Genomic DNA, 17,917 nt, shown 5'->3' on the forward strand with positions numbered 1-17,917 from the left:
CAGAAATAACTAAAATACCATTACAAAGACTAAAGACTGACACAAGAAGAGATATAGACCCACAGCTATGTAGAACACAAAACGTGTCGTTGAATCACGTGCTTACGTGCCAAATCGAACAGACGCGCTGTATTCGATGTACTGAGAATTCGAGATACCACATGCGAAATAAAGTGAAACTTACTTCGTAACCACACGTAGCGAGAGTAGAAGTGACAGAAATAATAAAGATATACGATATTAAGAGACAACCCGGAAAACTCGCCATAGTAACTGCAGCTGACACTGGGGGCGTTTTGCTTCCGTGACCTAGAGTGACCTGAAAAAGCAGATATTTCGATGGATATTTCTAGGGAAGATGCGTCATCGATGCGGTAAGTTTTGCTTCGTTATTTTGACTCTAGCGTTTAGAATGTTCTATTAAGGCATGGTATATCGCCTCAAAGTGTGGCAGAGCTCCAGAAGGAGTACCTACACTTTATGCAATTTTTTTTTAATTATGCTAATTTATTCATGACGTAGCAGTTTCTGTGCTCATGAATATTCATTAATTTGTGGGTCAATACATTTTAAAAGGGGCGATATATTATTTTGGGGGGAAGAGTTAGAAAGGGGGATTAGCAATCCTTAGGGGGTCAATACAAAAGAAGGGACCCATTTGGAGAGCAGCCATGCTCCTTGTGTCTGTTGTTGCACGTGACCTACAGCTGTCAACTGTGTTTGTTCTTCGACTGTGTTCGACTGGCTTCCATGTGGGGTAGTATTCTTGTGTTCTGTTTTCCTGACTTGAGTTTTTGAATCCGCTGTTTATGTTTTTAACGTCTTTCATGTCTTTTGTAGGAGTGTCCAATCCGTGATTCGAACTTGCGATCTTTGAGTTCCCAGCGCACTGTCTTGTCCTCTGTACCACGAGTGTCTTCACACAGGAGTTAGGATTTAAGTTCTATTCATAGGAGCATTGTCTTCACCACAGGGAGCCCAGGAACCATAATCAACTATCAACTGTAGTACGCAGTCTCTATGAGTGGGGGGTGGGGGTGGGGCGGTGGTATCGGCTGGTATCTAGTGTAAGAAATAGACAAGGGATGAAGGCTCCAGCCAGCTCACATTTTTTAAACTCGAAAAAACAGACGAAAAAAATAAAAAATAAAAAATAAAATCTAAAAAAAATACCAGGTTGAAGAATATTAATTAGTTGCTCCTTCGAATTTCGCCAAAGCCTTACCTATATTTTACCGATATCTGCAGAATAAATCAAGAAAACTACACAAATTGACTCCATTTAGGAATTCCTAACGGTTAGTCCGAACGCACGACACCGTTGGAGAGGCGTGGCCTGTTCAGCATTTGTCAACAACCAATCACAAGACTGGTTACGAACCAGTTGAGCAAGGCTAACCGAGTCGTGACCTCGATGTGGTTCGTAACCAGTTTTGTGATTGGTTGTTGCCAAATGCTTACAGGCCACGCCTCCAAACTTTGCCGTGCGTTCGGGCAAACCGTTAGGAATTCCTAAATGGAGTCAATTTGTGTAGTTTTCTTGATTTATTCTGCAGATATCGGTAAAATGTAGGTGAGGCTTTGGCGAAATTTGAAGGAGCAACTAATATTCTTCAACCTGGTATTTTTTTTAGATTTTATTTTTCATTCTTTTCGTCTGTTTTTTCGAGTTTAAAAAATGTGAGCTGGCTGGAGCCTTCATCCCTTGTCTATTTCTTACACTCGATACCAGCCGATACCCCCCCCCTGGCGCTCATAGAGACTGCGTACTACAGTTGATTATAGTTCCTGGGCTCCCTGTGGTCTTCACTATCATTCAAAAATCTAACTAAACATACTGGATTCGAACCAGCGATCGCTCACATTGCTGACATAGTACAAATCAACTGAGCTATGTGGGTAGTCATGCAAATTAAATAATTTGTTGTCATATTTAGCTTTATTGCCAAATGGTGTTTGCGAGAAAAAGATGGGCAGGCAAGGGAATTGAACCCAGGTCCTCCTGATCACTATGCAGAGAACTGACCCACAAGACTACAATGGATTGACTAGATGTGTTTGCATTTGATAAGACTATATAGTGTGTATATATATAGAAATACAACAAATTTCTATTATTGAGTTACAATTGTCCAAAAAATTGCCAATTTTGTGTTTTTACTTGTGTAAACTATATGCATGCCATAACCCGTTAGTGTACATCTTGCCAATTGGGTGTTTGCCATTTGCGTTGCCCATACCTGACCCGACCCTAACCCTAATGCCAAGACACGTTCCTGTTTATAATTGCTCAATAATGATACTCTGTTGTGCACTGTCTGCGGGTAAGTTGCATTGATGTCAACTGATTAAACAAGTCGCATTTAAGTAATTTCCACTATTAACAAGTGGTTAAATTGTGACAATAAATGTGTGGACAAATATTTGAGATTAATTTTGGTGTAGACAACTCTCGTTTAATTATTTTACACCATTACAAGTTGTTAAATTGAGAGAATAAATGTCTCAACAAATATTTAATACTTAGTTTGATGTAAACAACTCACGTTTGATTAATTCCCACAATTACAGGTTGTTAAATTGAAAGAATAAATGTGCGGACAAATATTTTAGACTTATTTTTGTGTAGACATCTCTCGTTTGATTAATTCCCACAATTACATGTTGTTAAATTGAGAAAATAAATGTGCGGACAAATATTTTAGAATTATTTTGGTGTAGACAGCTCTCGTTTAATTATTTTACACCATTCCAAGTTGTTAAATTGAGAGAATAAATGTATGGACAAATATTTTAGACTTATTTTGGTGTAGACAGCTCTCGTTTAATTATTTTACACCATTACAAGTTGTTAAATTGAGAGAATAAGTGTGCGGACAAATATTTTAGACTTATTTTGGTGTAGACAGCTCTCGTTTGATTAATTCCCACAATTACAAGTTGTTAAATTGAGAGAATAAATGTGCGGACAAATATTTTAGACTTATTTTGGTGTAGACAGCTCTCGTTTAATTATTTTACACCATTACAAGTTGTTAAATTGAGAGAATAAATGTGTGGACAAATATTTTAGACTTATTTTGGTGTAGACAGCTCTCGTTTGATTAATTCCCACAATTACAAGTTGTTAAATTGAGAGAATAAATGTGCGGACAAATATTTTAGACTTATTTTGGTGTAGACAGCTCTCGTTTAATTATTTTACACCATTACAAGTTGTTAAATTGAGAGAATAAATGTGCGGACAAATATTTTAGACTTATTTTGGTGTAGACAACTCTCGTTTAATTATTTTACACCATTACAAGTTGTTAAATTGAGAGAATAAATGTATGGACAAATATTTTAGACTTATTTTGGTGTAGACAGCTCTCGTTTAATTATTTTACACCATTACAAGTTGTTAAATTGAGAGGATAAATGTGCGGACAAAAATTTTAGACTTATTTTGGTGTAGACAACTCTCGTTTAATTATTTTACACCATTACAAGTTGTTAACGTGAGAGAATAAATGTATGGACAAATATTTTAGACTTATTTTGGTGTAGACAACTCTCATTTAATAATTTTACACCATTACAAGTTGTTAAATTGAGAGAATAAATGTATGGACAAGTATTTGAAACTTATTTTGGTGTAGACAACTCTCATTTGATTAATTCCAACAATTACAAGTTCTTAAATTGACAGAATGAATGTATGGACAAATATTGACCATTATATTTGTGAGTAAATACCTGTTGTTTAATTAATTTCCACCTCTACAAGGTTGAGAGAATAAATGTGTCGACAAATATTTGATACTTATTTAGGTGTAAGAACTCGTGTTTGACCAACTTCCACCATTGCAAGTTGTTAAAATAATGAAATAAATATACTGGTATCATTGGATATTTGATTTAATTGTGAAACTTTCTAACAAAATGTTAACTGCTGGCTTCGAACCCTCAATCAACAATTCCGCAGACACGGTATAAATTCAACAACACCACAGAAGATATTCGTCTGTTGCCTGAATTGTTTTCGTAATATAGGGAACGCCATCGACACTTTAACAAAACTTACCTTGACTTGGGTCTTGTTTATCTCTTGTCACAATCTGGAAACTGTTCAACAAATTGCGCGTCGTCCAGTTTAAGACGTTAGTTATTTTATTATTTATTCATTCAGTTTTGTATGGTGAAGTTTTGTGAGGTTTATTATTTTTTTGCGACGTTCTTTGTTTACTTGTTTACGGTAGCTCTGAGCGGGACTCGAACCCACTGTCTTTTCAAGCTAATTTTGTTTTATTTTGATGGCACGCTTGTTAAGTGGTGTTCATTTTTCTAACTACTCCAGTGTTCCGATGAGTTGAACGGAAAAGCCAAAACGATTGCTGGTTTCTGATTGCTTAGGTTCTGGTGAGTGTGTATCTAGTGTGATTCGAACCCATGTCGTTTGTATTGGGCGTTTTTTTATTTCCCATGTTAGCTACGCCGTAATATGCAACCACTTCCCCGTTTTATTGTGATTTTGAGTGTTTAATGATGTCTTCCTCACGCGTCACGCCATGACCCAGTTTCAACCACACGGCCATTTTGCAACACAGTTCGTGACCCACGGTACGAGGTTTTACCCAAAATTCAACACGTTCTGTACCAACGCATATTGCTATGCGCAGAACTGAAATTCTGGCATCGTTCTGCGCAAAAACCGTTTTTAGCGCTTGAGTTGTTTCCGGGTTAGCCTTCCATGCGCTTATCGTGCGATTTATTGTACCAATATCACATTTTCTGGACGTATTCCTACACAATCATGCTAAGAGTATCCAAAAGAGTCAAGCAGGCAACTTTAGCCGCAAAATTACGTGGGAAATTGGCTTCAACTGCTCACTCGATCGCCGATGTTGTCCGTCGGCACACAAGGTCGTTCGCTTTCTGATCTTTCTTCCGAGATTTTGACTCGAATATTCGGGTTTTGTTGCTTTTTTAATGACAGTGATGACTATAGTTCACAGTTCGAGAAAGTTAAAACGATGTGCTCACTTCGAATGGTTTGTTGGCGATTTTATGCTATCGCGTCGAATGATTTGTTCGTTATGGGAATGACGGCAAGCTCTATTGCCAGCCGTGCTTTTCACAGATTTAAGCTGATGAAGGCGAGATCGCTCGTTGCTAATGAAATAGGTAACTTTCCGATTTGATCATTCAAAAAGGGCCATCTCAAGTAAGACAAGTGGTGAGAAATTTGCTGGAAAATTTAAAGGGTCACGAATGGGATGATTCAAAGAAATATTTGGAAGTCTCTCTTGCAGTTCTATTTAGCACGAAAAGATCAGCAATTTCTAAGAAAGCCACTGGGAGTCGAGCCTACATCAGTAAAATCTTAAATCAGCACCAGGCAGTAGGTGAAAAGTTGTCTGGATTTGATGAGAGTGCCCTTTGGCAATTACGATTAAATAAAGATAAAACATTTGCCAAATCAGTATTATCTGTATCATTTTTCAAGGAAGCCATTACATCAGATATTCTGCCTCCTTCTGTTAAATTGGCTTTATTAGCAGAACCATCTTCCCAGAAATTAGATCAGACTACAAATGACAATGATGGTTTAGAGAAATCTCTGAGAACACAAGAAAATGTTTCAAGAATTCTCAAATTAACCACTTTGTGAGATAATTTGAAACGATTCCACACTATGGTGTCAGAAACTGCCTCTCAAAATAAAAAGGGCTGGTTTGTTCATGATATTGAAGGCCTGGTTTGGAGAAGTGTCCTCAACATATTGACTGAAAAGAAATTGGATTATGACCTTGATGATGAAAATGAGAGACAGAAGTTAGAAATAGTTGTAGGTGAGGGTGGCCACACTTTCCAAGATTTCAAGGGAGTGTCCCAAAATTTCAAAGTATTTGCCATCAGTGGTGCTATACGTCTGATAAAATATAATGGTAATGAAGTATGGAGAAATCCAAATCCAGTCTTCTGATGCAAGCCGCATTCCATTTGCCATTATAAATGCCCCAGATAGTGATGCACTGATAGAAGTTGATATTCTTCCTGTTCTGGCATGCACTGAAAAATTTGCCCAACATGGTATAAAGGGGATGAAATACTGTAGAAAACTGGAACGAGATGAAAAGTATAAAAGTTTGGTCTTGCAGAGAAAGAATACCAGTTTTTTCTGCAATTTATGTTTGGCTACAGTTCATAAATGTCACAATCCAAATCATGAATGGGATATGTCTATCACTCTTGCGGATATGAATTCATGGGCAGAAGAAAAAACTAATGGTCAGAGTAATCATCCTCTTATAAAGTATGACCCCATAAATGAATACACTATGGATCACCTTCATGCTAAATTGAGAAACGTGGGTAAACTAATTGACAAGCTCTTCAACGAGGCTCAAAAGATCGACCAACAACTGGAATTTATACAAAAGTTTGCAAAGTTATCTGAAGATCAAAAACATGATGTGAAGCAATATGAAACAAAACTGGTCGATCAATTTGATACCAAGCAAATCATTCAGCAAAGTTACTAAAAAGGATGATCTTAACAAACTTGATAAGAAACTTGAAGCAGCTTCACTAGCATTTGAAATTAAATACACTGAACACACTGAAGTGAATTTGTTGGATTCTGCTGAATCACATTTTGAAATTTTATTTGGCACACACAAGGAATACAAATGCACACTATGTGCATCACATCTCCATGTTGTATATAAAATCAAGCCAGGTATCACTCCTCACATGCAAACTGTCCATGGTAAGTTCAGCACAAAAGATCTGAAACAAAACACAAGATGCATTACTAATCTCAATATTTAATATAAAAATCTTTCATAATAATAAATTATTATTTACACTTGGTAAAACTATTTTCTATGAAGTCTTTGACTGTAAAAAATGGGGGATGTGGAGGGGGCCTGGCACATTTTCTTTGAAAATCATTTGTTACTAAACTAATCTCAATATTTAATATAAAAAATCTGTCATAATAATAAATTATTATTTACACTTGGTAAAACTATTCGAAAGTCAGCCTAAATTGTCAAATTTGTAATGACACTATTTTCTAGGTATTAATTCTTCAACTTCAAACACATCAATGTGTGTCACGTTTACTGGAGAAATGGGGCAAGTGGAGGGGGCTTGGCACATTTTTTTTGAAAATCATTTGTTATTAACTATATTTAGTATATTCTCACTTTAATATTACATAACTTATTATGAATAATATGTCAGAAAATAATATTGAGAGAAACGAATGAAATGCATTGGTATCAAAAACAGATACATGGAAAATGTTCATTTTATATCCCTATACCCATAGTATCTCAATAGTGTATATATGGTATGCAAATTAATGACAAAATACATTATGACACTTTATTCACTACTCCTATGAGGGACATAACGTGTATATGGTCGATCTACATATCGGTGTAAACACAGGGGCCTGACGATCTATTCGTCTCAATGCATGGACGTCTATGGGACCGAGCGACTATGTCCCGGTACAGAACCCACAGTTAATTTTTGGGCTTAAATTTGAATGATACAGTTAAATTTTGTTCAGATATCGATTATATTCTATCACAAAATTTATGTTGGAGAGAATTTATAAATTAAACAAGCAGTCTGTTAAACAGTTTGAAATATTTTTTTTTCACTAAAAATATAAAAGTACACTTATCACAAAATGAACAAATAGAATACAAACATTAATAAAAAATAATTTAGAACTAAAAAAGGAAATATGAAAAAATGTTGGAGGCGCGTCGACCCATCGAAAATCAAGCTGAGACACTTAGTGTCAGCATGGAGCTAGAAAGGTGGTGTCAGCTCCATGGTGTCAGCAAAATTTGCCCCTCAAAATGCAGGTAATAGCATTTCAGAGGGTCTAGATTTTACAATACAGTATGCTTCTAGATCCACCTAGTAAGCTCACGCCTTCAGCGCGAGGGGTGATGAGCAGGTCTCGCCCCTACATGCAAATTTTCGTGCCGTCGCCTCTGACTAAAGCTAGTCCTATAGCATGCAGTAGCAGTACTCTCAGCCAGGAAGCTGTAATGACAGCTGCCTGTCTCTGCCTAGTGGTCTGTACCGTAAATGTTACAATACATACCTAGTTGATAAATTAGACTTTTGCCAAAACCAGTCGGTAAAATTGCCATAACATCTTGGTTTTGCAAAACGCATTTCCAGCATAGAATTTGCTCTTGTTTCAAGGTTTTCTTGAAACCTACAAATGTTGTAACTTGTTTTATAAGGTCGCTCAGTTCGTTATCCCCAACGATGACGGCCATTGTTGTTTCTATGAATTATGCGGGAAATTTGAACATTTAAATACAAAATTTAATAACTTTATTTTGTTTAAATTACTGCTGTCCTAAATATTTGCTTACGAAAAATAGTAACATTTGAATGATTAAACCAAATTTCATTAAAATATGTGATTAAAACGGTAATTAAATACGTGTAAAGTTCCGCGTATGGATACTGTTGTAAAGTGGCGGCGGAGCGGAATTTTAGCCAAAATCGGCTAGTAAGGCGTCATATGACACAGGTTTGTGCTGGGACAGCGCTTCCGGTGACGACACAACGCGTGTATGCTAGTTTTTCTTTCAATTTGAAATTGCGCCCTCGTGCGGAGATAAAGTATATATTGGATGGTACAAAACGCATTGAACTCTGGGATATCACATTTGCCGTGCGCTGCGCATGTGGGACATTTGTGTTGATAAATATTGATTTTCCCACAATCCAATGCGGTGTTCTAATGTAAATCACAAGAGGTTTGACCTGGGCAACTTGCACTAATTACCGCCGGTGACTTCTGCAATACCTTCCAATCACCTATGATGTCACAGTTTGTACTCGTTAATTTGCACAACAGTCAAAGTCGCCAGTCGCCACATTACTTGGGGTTTGCAACTACGGTGAAATGATACCAAGATCCTGTTTCAATCTCGCTCTCGCATATACGTTTCAACTCAGAAAAATGTGAATGCGCATGCCTGAGGTAACTACAAGAATACTGGGATGTCCAGGTGGATCAAAATAGTTGCTCACGATATGACGGATTACGATAACTATATTTTCTGTACATTTTCGATGTATTACATTTTGAATGAATGTGGTAATACATGTTTTATTGTTTTATTACAAACCGCCTATGTCATGTCAGAAGGACGTAGCATCAGTCTTGCTATCTACGAGATGAGACTTGAATGGTATCTTGGCATGATGTCACCATACAGTACTATGCGTGTTGCAAACCCCAAGTAATGTACCTCTGATGAGACCCATATATCACGTGCATGCGTGGTGCAATGACTACTGCCCTTTAATGCGATCGTAGTTACGAAATTCATGGATAATGAAGAGGAACGTTTTCAATAATCTTTACCTATGATAAGTTACCTAGTTACCCGGTAGTATGCATTTTGAGAAATCACTGTGTGTGCATGTGCAGTTTGAATAGAACAATTTTGAACAAAATAAAATCTCATGTAGAACTCACTCCAGAAAGCAACGACTGGCATCAAACCGATTGTCCATTGAATTGTTTTTCAATAGACACAATTGTAGGGTCTGTACATTTCTATGTAATGTTTCTAAGTTTTGGTGAGTATAATATTTTGTAAAGAAATCGCTAAAATGATTTCATCTATTCTAAAAAAGAGCATTGTTGCTTTGACAATGGCCTGCGTACGACTGACTTCAAAACGCTCCATCCAGATCAGACAGCGCTCCCTCGTGCCGTTTCCCCCCTGGTCTAAACTATGCACATTTGTTAGTTGTGCTCATACCGGTATAAATGAAAAATTAGGATTGATCGCAAGCAGTTCATCTAAAATTGGATCCAAAATCAATGTCAACTTTGGATGTAATAGCTTTGGATAGTGCTGTATACAACAACAATATTTGGACGAGGATGAAAATGCAACTTGATCCTCCCTACCTGATTTACTATTCCAATATAAGTCTTTATTGACCACAACCTTCCATTTCTGGAGGTATGGGTAAAACAAAAAAACATACAGAAAATTACACGGCAACAAAGTGTTCTCTAAGATTGATAAAGGTATGACCCAACCAGGTGAGCAATATCAGATGGAGGTTCCATGATAGAGTAGAATGTGGGTGCTGTTCAACATACTAAATGTGGAATAAAAGGAGACAATTGTGTTGAAGAATTTATCCCTTGTCGGGTTGAGTTTGGTACACTCAGTGACGAAATGGTATTCAGATTCCACCCTATGGTTTGTACAAAATTGACATGTACCAAAACATATAGGGGGGATAGACGGATTATGCTACATTTTTTATGTTACAGTTGTAACTACAAATATTTCTATAAATCTTTAGTTTGCTCTTGTTTTTTAAATGGGAACTGCTGAGCTGCAAGTACTGGTCTTTCAGTCTATATTTAATTATGTTCAGATAGTTATTCCCATTGAAAATGCCATTAGTAATATCAGTTGGAATTTTAGACCAGAAATTTTTGAGTCCTAGTTTATGTAACAAAAGTTTAATATTGTGTGCCAAGTTTTTATAAATTTTGTAAAGAAGAGAGTCTTGAGCATAGGAGAGTAAACAAAACCAATATTTAAAGACATTCAAGTAAATTTTAAATGACCGAGTTCCATTCTCACAGCAATATTAGATGACCTAATTTTAACTCCTAAAGTATTTTTATAGAATTTCAAGTGCAAAATTTCATACTTAGTTTTGTCAATATTGTTCATGTTACAAAAGCCCCCCAAGTGAAGTTTGCGAACAAATTAAAATTTTGGTTTTAGATATATTTATTTCCAATTTATTTTTAAAAGCGATTTCTGCCAGTACATTAAGTTGCTGCTGTAGTGAATTTTCATTCAATGCTAGAATGACAAGATCATCCGCATACATTAATGAGCTAACATGTACTGACAAAGATTTAGCATTATTTTCAATGGTTCCAAGTATATCATTAACATATAAATTAAACAAAATTGGGCTCATAGGGCTTCTTTGGCGTACCCCTTTCTTGCATTCGAAATACCAGAAGAAAGTTTAACAGATGCAGTACACTTATTATAAAAACTAGTGATGAAGTGTAGAATGTTACCAGTCATTCCATATTCATGCAATAGATAGGTAACAGAAGCAAAAGCTTTTTTGAAATAAAAAAAAACAAGTAAATATGCACTTTGACTTACCACCTTTACTCTTAGTGTATTTGTGAATGAGGGAAGTCAAACTAAAGATGTGATCTGCTGTCCGAGATCCAGGTTTAAATCCAATTTGATTTTCATGAATAATATCATAACCATAGCTGTAGTTAGATATTCTGTCTGCAATAATTTGACAGAAAAGTTTACCAAGACAACTCTCCACAGAGATAATTTGATGGGTTATTAGGATCACCAGATATAAATATAGGCGTAATTGTACTAGAGGTCCAAACGGAGGGAAAAGTTTCAAACTTAAAGACCAGATTAAAAAGTGTTTGTAAGGAGGGAATAATGGTGTTCTGAGAAAATTTTATCATTTCATTTGAAATGAGATCAGATGCGCTTGCTTTGTTTAATTTTAATTTTTTTAACCCTATTAGTTATTTCATTTAGAGATATTGGAGTATTGATAATATTGTTACATTGAGTTGGGGTTGGAGTAGGGGTAGGAGAGGTATTAGGCAAATCAGAGTTTCCATGTAAATGTTTAAAATATTTGAACCATGATTCATGGTCAAGTTAATCAGACTGCACTCTTTTACTTGAAGTGTTAGTTTTTAGGTTTTGAACAACTTCCCAGAAACCTTTGGGATTATCATTCTCAAAATTAGTCAAAGAAGTGTAGAGTTTCTTTTTAAATTGTTTTTCCGTTTCAATCAATAAGTTTTTATAATGTCTTTTTGTATCATGGTATTGTTTTCTGATATAAGGATCTTTAGGAAATTTATTCATCTGTTTAATGGCTGACACAAGAGAAATTTTAATTTTTTTACAATCTGTATTGTACCATTTCTTATGGTTTGATTCTTGTTTTCAGCGAAAATAAAGTATTCCACAGTATACCAAACATTGAAGATATCTTTTGATGTCATATCAATTTATCTTTTCACAACATTTGAATTACAAATTGAATAATAGCTACATATGTGAACCAAACTCCAAAAATTATCAGTCTACAACAATCACCTGTAAGAGTAAAGTGCTTAGAAAAATTAGAGGTGTTTGTTTCTATGACGAATTGGTAATAATTTAAAGGGAAACGAATCTATAAATAAGGGTCAAGATGGCCACCGTATTAGTATGCTAATCCGAACCAAGCCGCTAACATCGTGGCGGGAGCTCCGTGAAATGTGCCATTTACGATGTTTGGAGATCAAGCTGTGGTTCCAAATACATATCCACGGGGGCATGAATATGTACGCTAGCGATTACACACGTCGGGTTGGGCTTTTGGTGTATAAATGTTGTTATTTTCGGTCGAAACGTGCCGCGACCAGTGAAAATCACGAGTTTAAAATGGTGGCTAATGTATGCAAAATTCCTGTCAATCACAGTTTGAATAAACGAAAATGTAATTCCCCTAGATGTTTATTCAATCTACAAAGCTTGTTGGTTTACAAACAGCATTATCGTTACGTAGTTTGTCTATGTCTAAAAGTAAAGTGGTAAAGTGCTTAGAAAAATTAGAGGTGTTTGTTTCTATGACGAATTGGTAATAATTTAATAAGTTTTAATGACTTTTTATCAATGCAATTCAGGTTTTCTATGCACTTCTATTTGATTGGAGATGCACTTCTAATAAAAGAGTTTGCAAATTACAGTTTTTCAGTAAAAAAAATCAAAAATAACAATCAGTTACTCTATTTCATGATTTATTTTTGATTAGTGTCAAGTCCAGATAAAGTTCAAAATAACCCCATTTTTTCTTTGTATGGAAATCTATAATGATTTACAGAATGCAAAAGTATTCAGCTCCTTGAAAAATAACTCTGTTGCTATTTAACAAATAGAAAAAAGATTTGTGTGTTCACTGCCCCCCCCCCCAACAAAAAACAGATGTAATTTCCATAAGTCCCTATTACAATATAGTGATAGTTTTATTTTGTGTTGAGAAAATTAAATTTATTTGTTACATAAAAATAGTAAATTTTTAAAGTATGAATACAAATGTAGTTCAATATGCAGCTATATGAATTACATTTATTTACAGGAAAGATCTAAAAGGTCATGATGTGTTTATATACTTGAATGTCTTGTTTGGTACCAATATGCCAAGAGTGATGAAACAAAGTTTATGTCTTTTAACTATTAAACACATATCATTTCTAAATGTGTTATTTTAGGAGATTTTGAAATGTTCACTTTTCTAGAATTCACTGTTACATTGCAGATAATATGATTTATTTTTGTCATATACATGAAAATTGTAGTCCCTCCCCTGTTTAAAGGGGTAAAAATATTGAGATTTTTTCACTCTTTACAGAATTAAAAAATACATAATTTCCTTGCGTCTAGGTTTTAGACTGTCTAAAAAAGTGCTCTCTTTTGGTGTGTATAGAATTACAATTAATATTGTATTTTTAATTACGTAATTACAATAAATCAGCAATCAACAAAAAAACAATATTTGGATTGGATTGACTATTAGTACTATTGGATACAGCAGTGTAAGGTCATGTGACATGACTTTTTTTACCAACACAAACATGTCTAGTCCTGCTGCTATACTAGCACAGTTAATGAGCTCATTATGTATGCAAATATTCATTTTATGTATTTTTCACCAATATCCAAATACAAGACAAATACAGATATGTTAGTTAGCATTAAACTACATATGTATGTATGTGGACAGTGCATTGCTTCTATGACGAAGATATCAGGTTACATTTCTTCTAAAAGGTCAAAGGTCAGAGCTGTCAATCGTTTCCCCCTGGCCCCGTCCCAAGCCACCTGTTGATTTTTTTTTTCATTCAATCCATATTTAGGTGCTACCAGCAAGAAAGGCAATTCTCATTTGCATACAATTTGCATATTTGAATCTATCTGCTGTTACTCGAGCAGTAATGCAATAGAGGAGTGGGAAAAAAATATAGCGTTTTACGTGATGACATTATGCAGAGTTTTGAATGACCTATCAGGTGACGTCAAATATATCCAATGAATGGCGGAACTGTGAATCGGAAGTGCTTTGAATTAAGAAAAGTTTTTGTGGTTCATTAAAACAAATAACAAAAAGTTTCATGAAAACTTAACGGGTGAACCATTAAAAACTCTGTAAATAACATTGAATAAATGGCATGGTAAATATGTTAAATCAAAGTAAGCTTGCACTGCGTGCATGACTCGAACCAACACTCTTGTACGACACCTAATTGCCGAGCCTTTCGTTTGTGTGGGGGGATGAAAAAAAAAACTGCACAATGTTTGTTTTTTCTTCATTCATTTTTTTTGATGAACTTGCTGTAAGTTTTTTTTCACACGATGTGAAATATTTTTTTCTCAAGATTTTGTATATGATTGATAATTGTCTAAATTTGAGAAATCTGGAATCTCTATTTTTCGTAAACTCTAGTAGTAAACATTAACATTTTTGTCCGTTATCGTTTTGTTGATTCCAGTGAAACTTTTCTGTGACATGACCCTCGTAATATTTGTGATGCTTTGATGTGGCATAACTGTCAATGTTCAACGACTTTTTAAATACAGAACATACAATGCCTTTTTTGATGATATAGCATTCAACCAGAATAATGGTTTTATATCTTTTTAGTAACCAGTGCAGTAATCAGATTATGGAGCTAATTACAAACGCAGATTCGATGCTTTCGGCTGTGATTGTTGTATTACAGTGTTGTTAACTATATTTTTCAGAACATCATCTGCATTTGCAAACAGTTTGGGATTAAAATAAAAAAGGTGAGAATGTTGAATATATTTCATATTTCCAAGTCTGATCATGTGACATCATTAGGTTCTGTTATGTACACCAATTTATGCTGCATTTGTCAAACCATGTTGTTGGAGCTTGTGCTCTCTATCAAGTTTTACCTGACTATTACCGACTCACATGTAATTTTAAGGATGGTTAATTTCAACCCTTTATTTATGGAATCTGAAGGAGTGTATTATGCAGATCAGTCACAACAATTAAAACTCAATAGTCATTATTCTAACACCATGTGAATATATTCTTTGACAGTTTTTTGCAGATGAAAAACACTCACTCCATGATGTCACAGGAAAAGGTGATGATTAGCAGAATAATCCTGCTAATGATGGAAAGGCTTCTAAAGACTTGTAATTGGACTTAAATTGGACTAGAAAACTTTCTGATGTATGACAGATTAAAGTTAAAATTAAAACATGTGGAACTGAATACAATGATGAATCCAGAAACTTGTGCACTGTGACGGAGATAACTCATTTATTTTGAGCAGAGCCATTGTTTTTTGTGTGCAATAGAATATAGTGTTCAGTGAAATACTTGTACAGCATTTGACTTCTTTAGCAGTACCCCCCCCCCCCGGTATATATAATAAGACAATCCCCAATAAAATGATTTTAAACATCTTTTGAAAGTTGTCGGTGCCAGCAAAGTTTGTAAATGTTGCTGAAGGTGAACAGTGCCAGCAAGGTACAATAAACTTTGCTGGAGGTGGCAAATGCCAGCAGGGTACCAAAATATCTTTGTAGGTGGGCAGTGCCAGCAAGGTACAATAAACTTAGCTGGAGGTGGCAAATGCCAGCAGGGTACCAAAATATCTCTGTTGGTGGGCAGTGCTAGCTATGTACAATAAACTTTGCTGGAGGTGGCAAATGCCAGCAGGGTACCAAAATATCTCTGTAGGTGGGCAGTGCTAGAAAGGTACAATAAACTTTGCTGGAGGTGGCAAATGCCAGCAGGGTACCAAAATATCTTTGTAGGTGGGCAGTGCTAGCAAGGTACAATAAACTTTGCTGGAGGTGGCGAGTGCCAGCAAGATCCTTTAAATGACATGGGATGTGGAGTGTTCCTGCAATGTACTGTAAAATGACTAATTTTCACTGGGTTTAAATTTCGCTGAATTACCATTTCAGTCATCTTCAATGGGGTTTTAATTCACTGTTTTATCATTTAGATTATGTGTTCTATGCTAAATTTTACATATTCACTGGGTTTTAATTTAGCACATTTGCCAATCACCAAAATAAGCAAAATTAAAACCCAGTGAATAATTAATCTTTTTACAGTATTGTGAATGTCACATTAAGGTAGAGATGCATGTTTGTGGGCACTTGGGAGTGATTTTGTTTTCTTTGTTTTTTATTGTCCAAACAGTCTTGGCTATAGACTGTTAAAATTTTGTAGAATTGTGAATCGTGGAACATACTCAAAAAGCAATTTTAAAATATAGATAACAGGTGCAAACATTCTCCTATTTGAATGCTTAGCAAGATTTAGCAAGGCTGTACATAAATAATAAAAAAGAAACATGGTGAAAAAAAGAAATGACAGGATCTCCATATTATGCACTATATTTAACTTTTAACAAAACGATAATACATTTAAATTTGGAACTGTTACAGCCATTTTAATTATGAGCATTGGCAAACTTCTTACTGAGTGAATTGTTATGCAAATTAGCAATTATCTCAGCTTCTTTTTAGTGCACATCCCAGAACTTTAAAAAAAAAATGGCTCCTAGACGCTTTGACCTTTTGTTTTGAAATTTTCACAAATGATTGACATTGTGTTTATCTTCAAAACGCCGCCGGGACATTGTTTTTGGTTGAACAGTGTTACAACAATAGTACAGACAACTACCCTGAGTGTTAATTTATGCATAAACTTGAAGTAGTGAAATTTGAGCTGTTGCCCAGCAAAATTGACAACTGGTAGACAGTTTTCAAGACGGCGATTTCTTCATAGTAAACAGATGTACCCATAAACCAATTTTGACAGGAAACAAGATGGCTGACTACATAATAACGATGAAAAGTTGAATATCTAGAGAATGAAAACTGATATAAAAAAGTGTAAATTGCATTCTCCTACATCTGTGGAGCTTTTTCTTTAGGGGTCATTATGTTGTTTGGATCGAGGTTCCCTTTAAAATCACTTTTGACCAAAAAAGCACATTTTTGTGCATTTTTCAAACTACAGTGTCCATAAAAAAAAAATACTAAAAATTTTTTAAAATTCATACAATAAGCTTTCTGAAAATATATAGTTTTGTGGACACGGGAGGTCATCTTGGTTTCCTAATTAACTAATTAAAATACCTGTCAGGTAAACTGCATCTCTACCTTAAACAAAATATTGGAGGCAGTTTAAATATGAATGATATTATTTTTTCTGAAGTATATTCATTTTTGGGGTTTTATTTGTTGTTAATGGCAACAAAATCATAAATATCCAAATATACTATCCCATAAATCTAGGGAACAATATTACTACCAGTATATGTTACCAGGTTAAATCACTCACTGTAAAATGACTAATTTTCACTGGTTTAAATTTCACTGATTTACCATTTCAGGAATATTCAGTGTGTTTTAAATTCATAGTTTTATCATTTAGATAATGTGTTCTATGCCAAATTTTACATATTCACTGGGTTTTAATTTAGCACATTTTCCAGTCAGCGAAATAAGCGAAATTAAAACCCAGTGAATAATTAACCCCTTTACAATACACTGTTTTTGCTGAAAAGTGTTTCAGTGTGAAAACAAAGGTGGCAGACTCCCATCTGAGGTATTATCTTTTGTGGGTTTCTTTTTGTGCAATTTTATTAATATACAGATCAAGATCCAACAAATTACTTTTTATCTAGTATGGAGGAGTTACAGGAGATAAAAAAGACATTTTACGTTTTTACAAGAAATGAAATGAAAGTTCCATTTTCAGTAAAAAATAGGTTTTTACACTTTACAGATAATGCAAA

At 35.0% G+C, this 17,917-nt stretch overlaps 1 protein-coding gene and 2 long non-coding RNA genes across 4 annotated transcripts in view; 1 reads left to right on the forward strand and 2 right to left on the reverse strand.

The window, feature by feature from the left end:
• Nucleotides 1-319, reverse strand: part of LOC102805938 (lysosomal alpha-mannosidase-like) — a 159,522-nt gene extending 159,203 nt beyond the window's left edge. The window contains exon 1 of one of the 2 annotated variants that reach the window (XM_085493896.1): nt 185-319. In XM_085493896.1, the coding sequence (XP_085350022.1) occupies nt 185-268 (84 nt within the window). In that variant the 5' untranslated portion in view covers nt 269-319. The remainder of the gene's footprint in view (nt 1-184) is intronic. The other variant, XM_085493895.1, reaches the window with a different exon arrangement.
• LOC146730235 (uncharacterized) lies at nt 288-15,474 on the forward strand. Its single transcript, XR_014927463.1, has 3 exons — nt 288-374; nt 14,764-14,909; nt 15,193-15,474. It is a non-coding gene; the product is annotated as an uncharacterized LOC146730235 (long non-coding RNA).
• LOC146730236 (uncharacterized) lies at nt 6,611-8,301 on the reverse strand. The gene is made up of 2 exons (XR_014927466.1): nt 8,117-8,301; nt 6,611-6,774 (listed from the first exon to the last, which is right to left on the reverse strand). It is a non-coding gene; the product is annotated as an uncharacterized LOC146730236 (long non-coding RNA).
• Nucleotides 15,475-17,917: the final 2,443 nt, after the last annotated feature.

The sequence above is a fragment of the Saccoglossus kowalevskii genome, chromosome 19, assembly GCF_978046115.1.
Source record: "Saccoglossus kowalevskii chromosome 19, keSacKowa6.1, whole genome shotgun sequence".
Classification (NCBI taxonomy): Eukaryota; Metazoa; Hemichordata; class Enteropneusta; family Harrimaniidae; genus Saccoglossus; species Saccoglossus kowalevskii.